We start from the raw sequence: 13,469 nt of genomic DNA, 5'->3' as shown, positions 1-13,469 counted from the left end.
TTGAAACAGAGCACAACAGGGAGCCTAGGAAGGGGCAAGGAGGAGAGAAGCTCCATAGATACAACCATAGGTGGACCAAAAAAAAAAAAACACCAAAAAACCCCACAACCAAACTGCTCCTTCCAGGGCTCCCTAGACCCCATGGTCTCTGCTGTGTTGATGCTTCCTTCCCAGCACCTCTAAGAGAGTGAAGTGAGGAGGGGACGTGGCAGTGAAAGGGGAAAGAGGTATGTGTCATAACAGAATTGGCTCACCTTGTAAAGCAAATAAGGAGGAAGAAGGTCTTGCACATGGCTTTCCTGTGCAGTTTGTGCGGTCCTGATCAAACATTAACCCACTGCTTGCAGCCATTTCATCATGGGGATGAAGTCCAAAGGTGCCTGCAGGAGAAAGGATTGACATTCCTGGTGGAATTCTGGTCTTTCTGAGGAATGGCAGGGGGGCAGCAAGGGAGTGGATATGTCCTTCTTGGAAAGCCAGGAGAGATTTCTCTGGGGGCCCTCATACAGGGGACATAGGTCTGTGAGCTTCACCACAGCTCAGCACCAAATCCACAGCCCTGGGGAGCTGATGAAGTTTCTCACCCTGTGCACTGGGAGAAGCAGCCCAGGAGAGCAGGAATCACACCTGCTCCTATGTCCGCTGGATGGAGAGCTGTCTGAGCAAAACAGCCCTTAAACTGTGAGCAAAACTCTACCCTCCCAGCCCTTCAGTGGGCCTTGCAGTGAGCTAGGAGGTGCCTTCCTTACTTAGGATCCAAGGTCCTTTAACCTGGAGCCTGCTGGCAAAGGTCCACATGGCAGCCATGCAGTGGGGAGCAGCCTTCCCCCAGCTCCTACATGCCTCCTGGGAGCTCCGTACCCAAAAGTGCCTGACAACAACAGCTCCTAAAAAGCTCTCCTGGGAACTGTTGGGGCTCAGCACCTTCAAAAATCTGGACATTTGTGGCTATCAAATACACCTAACAGATTTAACTGTGAATCCAAACATGCAAAGCTTGATGCAGTCATTGACAGCATTTCCAGAGACCTCCTGGCTCAGAACCGAGAAAAGTATCACAATTTGCTTAGATTTGGAAGACTTTCACCAATGGATTAGTATTTATAAGAAAACTAGCACTCTTTCAAAACTTGTCCTACACATGGTGCAGTAACAGCAGAAGGCAAATTAAAAAGGACGAGTAATTTTTTTGTAGTGTTTATTGACAGTTGCCTTTATACAGAAGGGACTGGTGCTCTGATGGTGTCACAAGTGAACCCAAATAAACCCTGCTCAAGTGTCAACAGGCAATTCAACTTATGGAATTTAAATTATAAATTTATTACATATCAATAATAAATTAAGACTATTGCCTAGTAGGTGCAGATAATTTAAGAAAATCCTTGTCAAAAGTAAAAAACAAACAACCCCCCCCCCAAAAAAAAAAACGCTCAAAAAAACAAAACCAAAAAAAATAACACAAAACAAATACAAGAACAATGACATGCACATAAGTTAACAGACAGAGTAGCACACGCACATACTAGTTTCCAAAAAACTCAGGGTGCGCTACCACTAATACTAAAATCCACTGCAAGTGCTGCAGGAGAGCTGCTGCTCTGCTGGGAAGGGAAGCCTGGGCTGCCAGGGACAGCGCCAGACCCCGTGCTCTGCTGATCACACCCGGCTTACCCCAGCCTCAAACTGCCTCGACTCAACTAATGTTGATTTGGAAGCTGCCTTTATCACTTCAAGCCCTTCCAACACCCATTTTGCTCATGAATTCTTACTTCCGACAAGTACAGAAGGGACTGGTGTAAGTCAACCTGGTATCACAGGTATCAGTGCCACTCAAAATCAGTCTGAAAACACTTCGGTTAAAGCAAGATTGACTTTGTTGACAAGTACGTAAGCAAAACTGAAACAAATCCTTTTTCCACCAAAACAGCACTAACTACTCAAGGATTTACATTGGTTTAACGCACAGTTGGATACAAATAAGTAATTGAGCCACTGACAATTGTGTATGTAGACAGAGCCTACTACACTTTGGTCCTAGGCAGTTAATTGCCTTCCAGGCCTGAACTTCTCCAATGCTGCCCACAAGTGGCATCTCTAATTTAGATCAATGCCTTAGGGGATCCGGAGGAAACTTGCATTATAAGAAAAGACCCAAGGGAGTGTGTACACACCAGAGCTTTCAAGTAAAGGACTTTGCACATTATTTATTGTCCAGGCTGTCTGCTCACTACACTATTAAAGTGCAGCGAAAGCTCTGCTGTTGTCATATAGGGTTCCTGCTACTTGGGGACAAAAATGGACTTAAAAGATTCCAGTCAGCATGGACATGTGCCCAAAACTGACAGACACAGGAAGGGTTAGCTGCAGGCATTAGCAAATAATGCTAAAAATTAAGCAGGCTAACCCTCTCTAACGTAATGTTGACCAAACCCCAGTGGGTTAGCCTTCAGGGAACCAGGCTGTGTTGAAATCAAACTTTGAGGAAAAGCCTTCACTGCCACAGCCCTGGATCCAGCTTTACTGTGTGGGACTCCCTCACCACATGGCACAGGCTGGCCACTGGTTCCAGGAGGAGCAAAGCTGCACATGACCTGATCCTGCTTTAATGTCCAGTGCTTGCCATTGTTACAGATCCACAGCTTCTGAAGCTCTCACTTAAGAGCAACCTCATTTCTGTCTGAAAAGAAGCTCAGTTAGTCTCCAAAGCGTAGGTAATAAAAAACAATGCTGTCTCCATGCAATCCTTTCTCATATTTCCCTTTCAAAGCACAGATCGTCAACAAATTTTATGGTCATCACTCCTGGCAAGATGGAAACTGCCATGAGCAAGGGTTTAGAGCTCCAATGCCAAACACGTTGCAGCATGGCAGAGCATTCCTGACAAAATTCTACACTTTTGAAAATTTAAGGCACCAAATTAAGCAAAAGTGAGGGATTTCCATGCACCTTGGCATCTTCAGAGCTGGTATATGCAGCCTGTAGAGCCCACTTCATGGGGACAGAACAAGCAAACTGATTTACTAAGCTGCTCCTGCAAAAGAGCATGTGCAGCCACAGGATAATTTCAGTTTGAGCCTACAAGTTAATCAAACAGCAGATTCAATCAGGAAATCCAAAACAGGAAGATAGACACTAATATACAGTACTGTAAGGCACTCCTACTGGGAAGGGAAAATTGGAAGGCAAATTATGAAGGAGAGAATGATCAGACTCAACTGGTTCAAAAGCAACACGATCAGCTATGAAGCTCAAAGCCTAGCTGTAGGCTCAGCACTGTGAGCCAAGACAGGGACAGAGAGAGCGAGAAAAGAGAGAGGACTGGCTTGCAGCTGAGCAACAGAAAACAAGAGATAAGATTATGATGATTACTCAATTACATTTCTTTTACACAGATCAACAGTCGGCTGCAATCCAGACCATGACCTTGGAAAGCCCAGGAAACTCAATGGCTTCTGTTGCCACAGGGAAAAAGCAAAATACAACTGGGCAGCTTCCCCATTTCATTGTAACCAGACATCCTCTTTTTTGTTGTTGCTTTTTGTTTTTTTTTTAAAGCCTTTCAGGACATTATCATCCACCCATTACAATGCACACAGTATCCCTGTACTAATTATTAAGAGAAGTCTTGACAAGAGCAGCTCTTGAGGTACGCTGATGATTCACTCCTAGCAGGGCTATCACGGTATTGTGAAGAATTCTTCACCAAAAAGTGTGTTTTCTCACTTATTTAAGAAACCTTCACAACTGCCAGTTGCTATCAACCCAGCAATGAGCTCCTATGTGCATGTTGGTACGTGCCAACCCGGACATTGCATCACACCACAAGACCATTTTTCACCACCTAAGAAAGACGAAGAAAAGAAAGATTTCTGCATAAGAGATCCAAATTTCTCTTTCTGTAGGTTGATAATATCAAAAAGCTGCATTTTGCATCCCCTAGGTAGGTCCTTATCTACATAAAAGAAAAGCTAGAGGGTTTGGGTAGAGAGGAAAAGAAGAATTGAATTAGTTTATCTACAGTATCCTGGGTTAAATAATCTCAGACTAACTAAACTGAGAAGATTCTAAGTAGTTGTAAAGTCAGGCTACAGTCCCTTGCAGTGAAGCATCCTATTTCTATAGTGATTATAAGTTCTGTACAAGCAAGTAAGAGCAGTAACTGGACCTACAGATCTATTCCTCCTCCATAAGTAAAGAAAGCACCTTCTTTGTGAAGGAGACAAACCGCATTTTATTTTTGATTCACAACGAAACATTATTGTTCAAACTTACTTCATATTTATATCATTTTTGTGTAGGATGGGACTAGAAGTACTACTACACAAATTCTACTGGGGGGGGTGGGGGTGGGGGCAGGCATGGAGGAGAGATGTGCGCAGTCTGGAAAGACCCCAGGTACTTTTCCAGCTGGTGCCCACCCAGCCATCTGCAGAGCAGGGCACGCGCAGGCTACAGGCTGCAGAATGGGAAAACAGTAGCTCTGCGGACCAGTGTGCGGCACTATGTTAGTACAGCAGAGACAACCACACAAGGGTACAGTGCTGTCCAAAACCCAAACCACCTCCAGAAGTATGAGCTGTGTCTCCTACTAGCAGCTGGCTCTTGCATGAAAACCATCCTTTTAGAGTTGGGTCTTTTGAGAGTTAGTAACATGAGCAGTAGTTTCTGTTTATTCTTCTATCTTGCAGTGCTAAAAAATGATCAGGGCTCGTTCCTACTGCACCCACAATTCCTGAGGGCAGGACTAGACCTTGAATTATGTTTTTGAAAGGCAGAGATAGAAGACTGCACCCTACCCATCCATATGGAATAACTTTTTTTGGACAGGAGCTAGGCATCCCTGAGAGGAAAACATCTTCCACATTACAGCCAGCTCCTGTAGCTACAAGAAGAAGCTATATTACTTTTTCAAGGCGGAAAAATCACATCTGATTTAGGAACTGGCTTACTTACAGCTACACTGGATTAAAAAAAAAAAAAAAGAAAAAAAAAGAATCTGATCTGTATTGTACATTATCCCTTCACAAAAAGCTTTGGATGCTGCCAGCATATTGTAAAAACATGCTTTTGCTCTTTGCCTTTAGCAATGGCAGTGGTTCCAGACTCACCACTAATTCCAACAGGTCTGTTGACAACATATTCTTTTTTTCCTGTAAATCTCAGTTAATAAAGAAACTCTGTTCTGTAATACCTGCACAAATCTAGAATAACTCCAAACTTGTCTGTTGTTATTCCAGAATTTAACTAGAATACCTAACTACCCACATCACTGGCATTTTGGAGATCAGGGCATCTGACAAAGTTACCAATACCTTGCAACGCCTGAACCTTGATTTCTTGATGCCACAGGGTACTCAACAGTACACACAAGCACCTCTCTCTAAACTGGGCTGGATGTGAACTAATGCCATAAAATATCTTAAATTCAAAAGCATTATGATATGGAAAATGTCACTTCTTTTTTCTTTCATGACCCACCATTACGTCTAGAGCTAATTCAAAATAGTACCTGCCAGATTCTGACAGTTTCAGAGCTACTGGCTTTGCCACAGGGCTGGTTGTAGTGACACATGCTGAAAAATATGGGAGTGTACTGTTTATTCAGCCAGTACCACTGCAGTTCCTGTTTGCATGACTAATTCCACAAGACTTCCCCTGTGTTTGCATATGTGAACGTGCAGGGAGTTCTTTGCATGGGAATGGACTTTAAAGGAACATTATATCCTTAAGGATGATAGCTGAAAGCAACTCATTTCATATGAAGAACAGTGAGCTGAATGAAACAAAGATGCCTCTGTGTAGGGGAAATACTAATTTTAGTGACAAAGGTGCATGATTCACCAAGTTCATTAAATATGGGAATCCCTATACTACTTTGCCAAGAACATGGAAAACCCCCTACTTTCTTCCAAAGAATCCCAATGGGAGGAGGACTTCTGAAAAAGAAAGGCACTGGTTGTCTAATGAATACAGATATAAACATGCTTCTATATATATATACACACATAAAGTTGCGCTCAAATTTGGGAAAGCTCAGATTCAGCTACTTTCTTCAACTGGAGGCTGGAAAAGGCAAACATTTGTACTCCAATACAAGTCCATTGTGTAACTTTCTGCCCTTTAATGCAAGCATGATGTACCCCATTCTTTTATTTAAAATACTTAGCAATTAGTGAGCTGCTTCAATGATCAAGACTGCTTTCTGCCTTGAATATAATAACAGCCTGCATATTATATAGAAAGCAAAGATCAGTAGTCTGCATTTTAACAAACCTACATGAGAGAAGGAAAATGCACATGCGACTGGCTTTTTTCTTCTGAAATCATATTTGCTTGCTGTATATATATATGTGTATATAAATATGAATGTATTCATATGCATCTAATACACATATTACTGCAGGGTCTGGAGAAAAAGTTAAAAATGTGGACTGGAGTGAGGAGTATCCCTAAGTGTTCACTGACAGTGAAAACACAATGAACTGAACACTGTTAGTGAAGACACACATCTCTCCAGTCAAATCTTTCACAATATATGTAATTTACCATGTTTAGTACTTCCCTATGTTCCAGGTTTGCAAGGCAGAACCATACCTTGAGAAGTTCGCTCTCCACCACACGAATCACCAGAGATGTATAGAATCCTCTAGTGCTCCCAGAGAACTCAGGACACAAATTGCACATGAACACAGCAAACTAATGTTTCACAATTTTGAGGGTATTTTCTAGCAAAATTGGGCAAGTTCACTTTCCCAACTATTGGTCTACCAGGATCAGGTTAGAAAAACATGTAAAGTAAACTTCACACGACAAAAACACAACCAATGTAGACAGTTGAAATGTCTTCAAGCCTAGCAGGAGATTTGAAAGTCACGTTACTGGAGTTGAGGATGTGGCCCCACATAGATCAAGAATAAGTAGCATAAAGCAGAATGGACTTCAGTGACGGAGCTTGACAGATATACCCAGCCTGAATAAGAACAGCAGCAAGTACCCTGCTTATCTGCTTATGTAATATTCCACTGGGGTGGTTATAAATAAGCACAGCTAAAGGAATTATTCTGCATCTTATGCTTGCAAACATCCTGAATAAGGTTTGATGGGAGATACTTTTCTTTCCTCGGGGAGGAATGACATGTAAATGTGCTGATTCTTTAGAAATAGCTCTCTGGAAACATGAGGAAATGGAAACATGTCCATGTCAAAAGTAGCAGGTAGGCTTAATATCATTTCTGCCTTATGAGGTTCTGTGAAACAAACACCTTACCAGAACCTCTGCCAAGGCTAATAATAAATAATACACATAAATAAGTAGATGATTCATCAATTCTAAATGAACAACATCAAAAATAATGTGTTCATGGCAGCAAATATTTTCTGTCTTGAGGAAAAGTCTTCTCCAGAGGTGGAAAAGAAAAAGTTAGGTGCTCAATTAGCTAGACCTAAAGCATTTCAAGTAAATCACATTTTGTATAAGAGCTAGCGGCTGGACTTCAATGCAAAATGCAGTTGAGCCATTGGTATTTCAAAGCCAACAAGGCTTTATGGCCACTTTGGCAGCTGCTATTCACAGATGAAGAAGATCAGGTACTATTTTGCAAAAAGATTTCTGCCTGGCTAAGCTGAGAGGTTGCTTGACCTGGCAGCTGGGGAAGAGGCTCTCTTCAGGCTGGCCACTGCCTTAAGGAACTCATGTGTTCTGATACGACAACTCAAACATGTTGCAAGACTCTTCGAAGTTTTCATCCATATTCAGTCGCCTCCAGAAGGATTTCTGCTTCTTCTGCAATTCTTTACGCACGCACCTGGGGCATGGTACGGCCTTCACTTTGCATTCAGAGTGGAAGACAGCACCACAGCTTTCACACCTGCAAACACAAATTAGCGTCAAAATTGAATGACAAAATTGGACCAGAGCATGCAATGGACTTCACATGGATTGTGGACATCCTTCAAACAGTTCTGGTAGCTCAAAGTGCTACATTTCAAAAGAGTGGAATATCAAAAGGCAGTGGCTTGTCCACACCTCTGCTGGTGTAAAGCTACTCAGGACTAGCAAAATCTTGCATCCTTATGCACTTGCTGAGAATCTATCACAGTGCTTCTGCTTCAAAGACAGACATTGTTACAAGGATTAATAGTTATGTCTTCTTACTAATTAGCTTTCAGGTCTATCACAGAATAGACATAATTTTTGTTTTATGAAAGACAAGTTTGCTACTTTGATCTGTAAATGAAGATTAATGGCATTCATTCCCATCAAGATATATTTCAGCATTTGGAACAGTCAAGATATGACAGTTTGGGCAATGAACTTCCAGTGGTGTGGTCAGCTGTTCTGGAAAGAGTAAAGCAGGAAAGCCAATTTCAAAAGCAGGAAAATAAGTAATTCCACAAAGTAAAAATGAAACGCAGAATGGTAGACAGACATTCTGTCCGTGGCCTGTGAAAGACCAGGCTAGATGGTGATGGATGTAATGTCATAGTAGATCAAGCATCCAATTCTAAATGGCTGTGGAGCAGTGAAACATCTGGTTATGATGGAGTGGGTTAGAGCTGAACATTCGGACATTCTCAGCCTTTCAATACAAATGACTGTATAGCAGACCAGTAAGTCACCGTCTTACTGCAGTTCTGTAACCAAATAGAAAAAAAAAAAAAAAAAAAATAGAAAAAAAAAAAATAGAAAAAAAAAATAGAAAAAAAAAAAAAAAAAAAAGGTCGACAGTGTCAGGAATATGAAGTCTTAGATTACAGTTGTGTAATCAAATAATGAAAGCAACAAAAAAACAAACTTCAGAGCAGCTTTTAAGCATAAATGAAGGGTGAGTTGGTGATTTTGTGGGAAGTCTTACAATGCCTCACACTTTCCTTATTTGCAGTTATTGTAGTCCCATGACCACATGAGAATCCTAGCGTCCATTGTTATCCTTACTTTTTGTTTCTTTGGGTGTTTTTCCTTTCTCTTTCTTTCCTTTCTTTTTTTTTTTTTTGGTTAGAAATAAGGTTACAGTCTTCAAGATTGTGAAGAAAAACTGAAATCATGAAGCAAGAAGCCCTAAACCCTGAGAAGCCATAAGGCAAATAAAAGCCACCTTTAAAACAAATTGTAGTATTTGGCATGCAGTCTGGCAACACTGAGAGAAGTCCATAACACAACGTGTTTCATTAACTATGTTAGCTGCATCTGCATCTTACCTATAACTTTGAAAAAGCAGTTCTCGAGCTGGCTTTAGCTTTTATGCCTGGTTCTGAACAACCAAAGATGGTCTGAATTTTAATAACTTTGAGAAGGCTATGCAGAAGTTCAGGGGCAGATTTCTAGGTGGCAGAATTTGATAGAACTCAACAAGTATGAAAAGTACGGTTAAAGAAGCTAAGTTAAGCAAAATGCTCTGTTGGCTAACTGCTATGTTCTGTAGCACCAGAACTTGACACATTCTTCTTTTTTTTTTTTTTAATGTCCAGCTAGTGAGTCTGAAACTGTTTTTGAATCAAGAAACTGGCTCACAGAGATATTTATCATTGTGTGCTCAAAAAAAGAATTGGTATTATGGCCCTGATCCAGTGAAGCACATAAATACATACTTAGGACTAGTATCCCAGTGATTTCCTTGGGATTACTGATCTGCCTAAAATTAAACATGTGCTTACGTGCTTTGCTGGACTGGGATCTCTATGAACAGACGCATTAATGGATGAAGGAGAGACAGAGAGGACAGCCGTGTCTTTAAAACTTTACATCATTCGGACCTGACACTAATGGTGATTTTATCAAACTAATTCTCTCTTGTTAGTCAGCAATTTACAGTGCCCTGGAAGTTGCTAGAGGGTAATGATTGATGAGGAGTGTAATTTTGTGCTCTTGCACTGCCACTCCCTATGCTCACTCAATATTTCTCCACAGTACTCAATGAGGTGACAAAACTTATCAAAAATTGCTGCTGAAATGGATGCCAGCAGGATGAGAGAGGAGCCAGCACACCTGTTCCTCCCAGTGAAAGGCTATCAACAGAGAAAGCAAGGATTTATTGTGTTTAAGTTAATATGAATTCACGTTTCAGAAATAAGCTCATTGGAAAAAAAAATAAAATAATAAATTTCTCTCCTATTGCTCAAAGCCAAAAGAGAGAAAAAATGTCTGCACTGTTATTTATTAGTGGTGGTACAACAGCTGAAGCTCTGACTGGGATCCCACGCTGTGAGGCTCTAACCATAGCAATGCAAACAGCCAGCCCTGGATCTCACAGCCCACAGCACTGCTTCAATACGGGAACAGCCCTGGCAAAACTTGCAGCCATCAAGACCATAGTCAGTCCATTCTGGCGCCTCAGCTGCTGACTGCAGCTCTGAAAGATCTGTTTTCTCCTGTGAAGGAGGATGTACTCCCAGTCCCAGCCACGGTGTGCAGATGATGACAAAACAGCAGCCTAAAGACCACTGCTCTGAGTTGGAGTGCAAAGCTGCCTCTTGCTCTCTGCAGGGACAGGCAGAGAGGATGTCTGGGTCAGCCTTCACTACATGCTTGTATCTCCTCACTGCTAAAGGAACTCAGCCACATGTGGGCTAATGCTGATCCTGCTCTGTATTTGCGTAAATGGTAAGTTACTCCTTTTAACAGCGATGGAGCTATACTAGCTCAAGCCATCTATGCCATAGCTTTTCATTATATCGATACAATCAGTCTTAACTGATCCTGAAAATGTCAACTGGTTGACCATTCCTAATCTTATTGGCAGAAATTTTCCAGTGATAACAAACAAAAACCCACCAAAATTATATTCCATTTTAGAATATTGCAAACAGATTGCTTCTTATTTAATCCTGATGTATAATTTTATCTTCATTGTAGCATCACAAATGGAAGGGCTGTTAGTGCTAAGAACACCAGCCTACTGTTCCTGCTTCTTCATGTGTTCTGAAGTCGTTTCCTTGTCATTAAGAACTTGGACAGACAGACATGGCTCTTCAAATAATGCATTTGTGTATTTAACAGGACAAACATCTTTCTCCATATGATATGAAACAGAGACCAAAGGACAATGCAACCTAGAAAAGCTGCAATGAGGTCTCTCACCCAAATGATTTGATGTAAAATGCAAACTTCCAAGGTCAGATGGTTAAACATTGCCAGAATGTCCCTCTTGGTGCAGGAACCTGCACTCCAGAACAATTACCAGGCACTAAAGTGCACATTAGTGCTGTGCTTCAGGTGTTGATCCCATATTCAGTTCTGCATCGCCACCTTCGGAGCTGCAGATCTTATTCTTAAAGGCATTCTTGAGCTCTGTCTCTGTGATTAGACTGACTTTTCCTCACTGTATTTGAAGCTCCAAGTAAGCCCCTCTTTGATGCCGTTGGTGCCTTTAGCTATGTTAAATTCAAATAAGTGCAACAACTTAATTGCTTAAGTTGCCTTTCTGCTAAAATGCTATCAAGAAGCCATAGGTACAATGATGGGGAGAGCAACACAACAGTGAACAGAACTGATCTGAACTTGAACTGGGTTCTAAAAGTAAAACCCATCTTACAAATATTGGAAATTATAAGGCTCTGATTGATCCGTCAATGACAGCTGCATATATGTAACTCAGTCCATACCACAATACAGCCAAGACAATACAGTTGCCTTCCTCACTCAGTACATCTCTGTGGCAAAAACAGGCATCCATGAGCTGCATTAGCAGCAGCTGTGTTTTGTGAAGGCAACAGCAACACCTGTGTTAGGAAAAAGGGTGTTCCACGTGCACTTCTAAATTGATACTCCCTTTTGAAAACTGATCTCACAGAGCTATTTCTAAGGCTTTCTTCAGATCCTTTTGCAGAGCTTCTGACAAACAAAACAGCATGGTTTTTTGTTCTGACAAACAAAAAAATACAAGAACTACCTTTGCTACTTTTCAAGAAAGTGGAGAACAAAATATTTATTTTTTTAAAAAACATGTTTTTTGCAGGCTGCCAAACTGGGTATCTAAGCAACTGTGTAGATGCACGTATATAGCTGAATGCTTTCCTGCTGAAGGATGGAGGAGAACATCAATCTTTCTGCCTGTAACTGCTAGCCAGTTGTTTTGTCTTCCTTGATAGGATCCATCACAATGCCTTACAGAGGCCACTACCAAGAACTGTTCTCTAAAACCGGTCTCCAACTAGCTCTCCACATGTGAGTTTCAGAGTTTTCTTTACTGCTGTTTTCATGCCTCAGTATTCCCAAATGTTTTTCTTTCCATAGGAAAAAAAATTACATTTTGTAGTCTACAAAAGGCTCATGTAAATTACTACACTTAGACATTTTTTCCTTAAATCTCATTGTCATAGGTAATTTACGGTTCAGGTACTACTTCTGAATCCCAACATCTTTGGCTATAGGCCAGGAAGTCTCTGGATCTTTTGTGAGATTTCTATATATCATTGTTAATAAGCTCATGAGTCCATAGCCATTCAGGCTTTTCAGGTTTCCTTCTGTAATGAATGATGCTGTGATATAGCATATTAACAGCACCTTGCTATTTTTCAAACCTTATTTGAAGAAGAACACCACATGTTGTTTTCCTACTGGCTTTCAGCCTTCTCAGATGGTGTCTGAAATAGCATCCTCTATTTTGGTGTTTTCTCTATTTTTTCTTTCTTGACCAACTCAATTTCTCTTAAGATTAAAGAGGGTGTTTCACGTTTTAAGGATGTTTTACATGGTTGAAAACTGGAGTAACAGAAATACAGAGAATTATTCAATACTCTAAATAATTTCTATTGCATTGAAAAGTGTGTGAGAGAAAGGCCAAAGCTCTCCACAGCCTGACAGCCTAGACAGGCGTTACAGTGCTCTTATTACTTTTATTACTAGTTACAAAAGAAAAGTCTTTCTACAATAAAAGCACAAAACCACTCATTATCTGCTGAAGAAATGCCAACATAACTATCTCTCACCAAGTCTGGGCATTTGAAAAATATGCATGTCAGTACTTGGTAAACTCTAAATTCTGGTAAACAGGTTGGCAGGCTGACCAGAGTGACTGTGCTGGGATGAAGCTGCTGGCACCACAAAGGTTTATTAGGACAGCTTCAGTACCACACACATGGGTTGCACCTGTCTGGCTTCCAAACACCAAGCTGGGAATCGAAGTGGACCATGGCTATGCTGATCATCCCTGGAATGAACAAACAGTGTATGACAGATATACCACAATTCCTGCTTCACAAATGGGAAATGAGGTGAACTGACTTGCTCAAGGTCAGCCAGAAGCAATGAGAAGAGATGAGAAGGGTAAAGAGCTCTCTCTTGTCTCACTGCAGTGCCATATTCACCTGCCATCATTTCTTTTGTAGTTTTATATACTAACTCTTTTTTTTTTTTTCACAAGAGAACCACTTCCTCTGTGCCAGGCCTTGCACACATTTGCTCAAGTAAGTAATCCCTTCAAAAGGAATGTCAATAAGGATTTGATGTAGGACCTAGCCCTTCATTACCT

At 41.1% G+C, this 13,469-nt stretch overlaps 1 protein-coding gene across 6 annotated transcripts in view; it reads right to left on the bottom strand.

Moving 5' to 3' along the window:
- Positions 1 to 1,299: 1,299 nt before the first annotated feature.
- The window catches only part of PLEKHM3 (pleckstrin homology domain containing M3), a 102,086-nt gene continuing 89,916 nt past the window's right edge, over positions 1,300 to 13,469 (bottom strand). For all 6 annotated transcript variants that reach the window (XM_080600418.1, XM_080600419.1, XM_080600420.1 and 3 more), the window contains one exon: positions 1,300 to 7,868. In XM_080600418.1, coding sequence (XP_080456544.1) covers positions 7,691 to 7,868 — 178 coding nt within the window. In that variant the 3' untranslated portion in view covers positions 1,300 to 7,690. The remainder of the gene's footprint in view (positions 7,869 to 13,469) is intronic.

The sequence above is a fragment of the Anser brachyrhynchus genome (assembly GCF_964034855.1).
Source record: "Anser brachyrhynchus genome assembly, chromosome: 7".
NCBI lineage: Eukaryota > Metazoa > Chordata > Aves > Anseriformes > Anatidae > Anser > Anser brachyrhynchus.
Note: the sequence above shows the minus strand (reverse complement) of the source record. Positions and strands in the feature narration are given on the sequence as shown.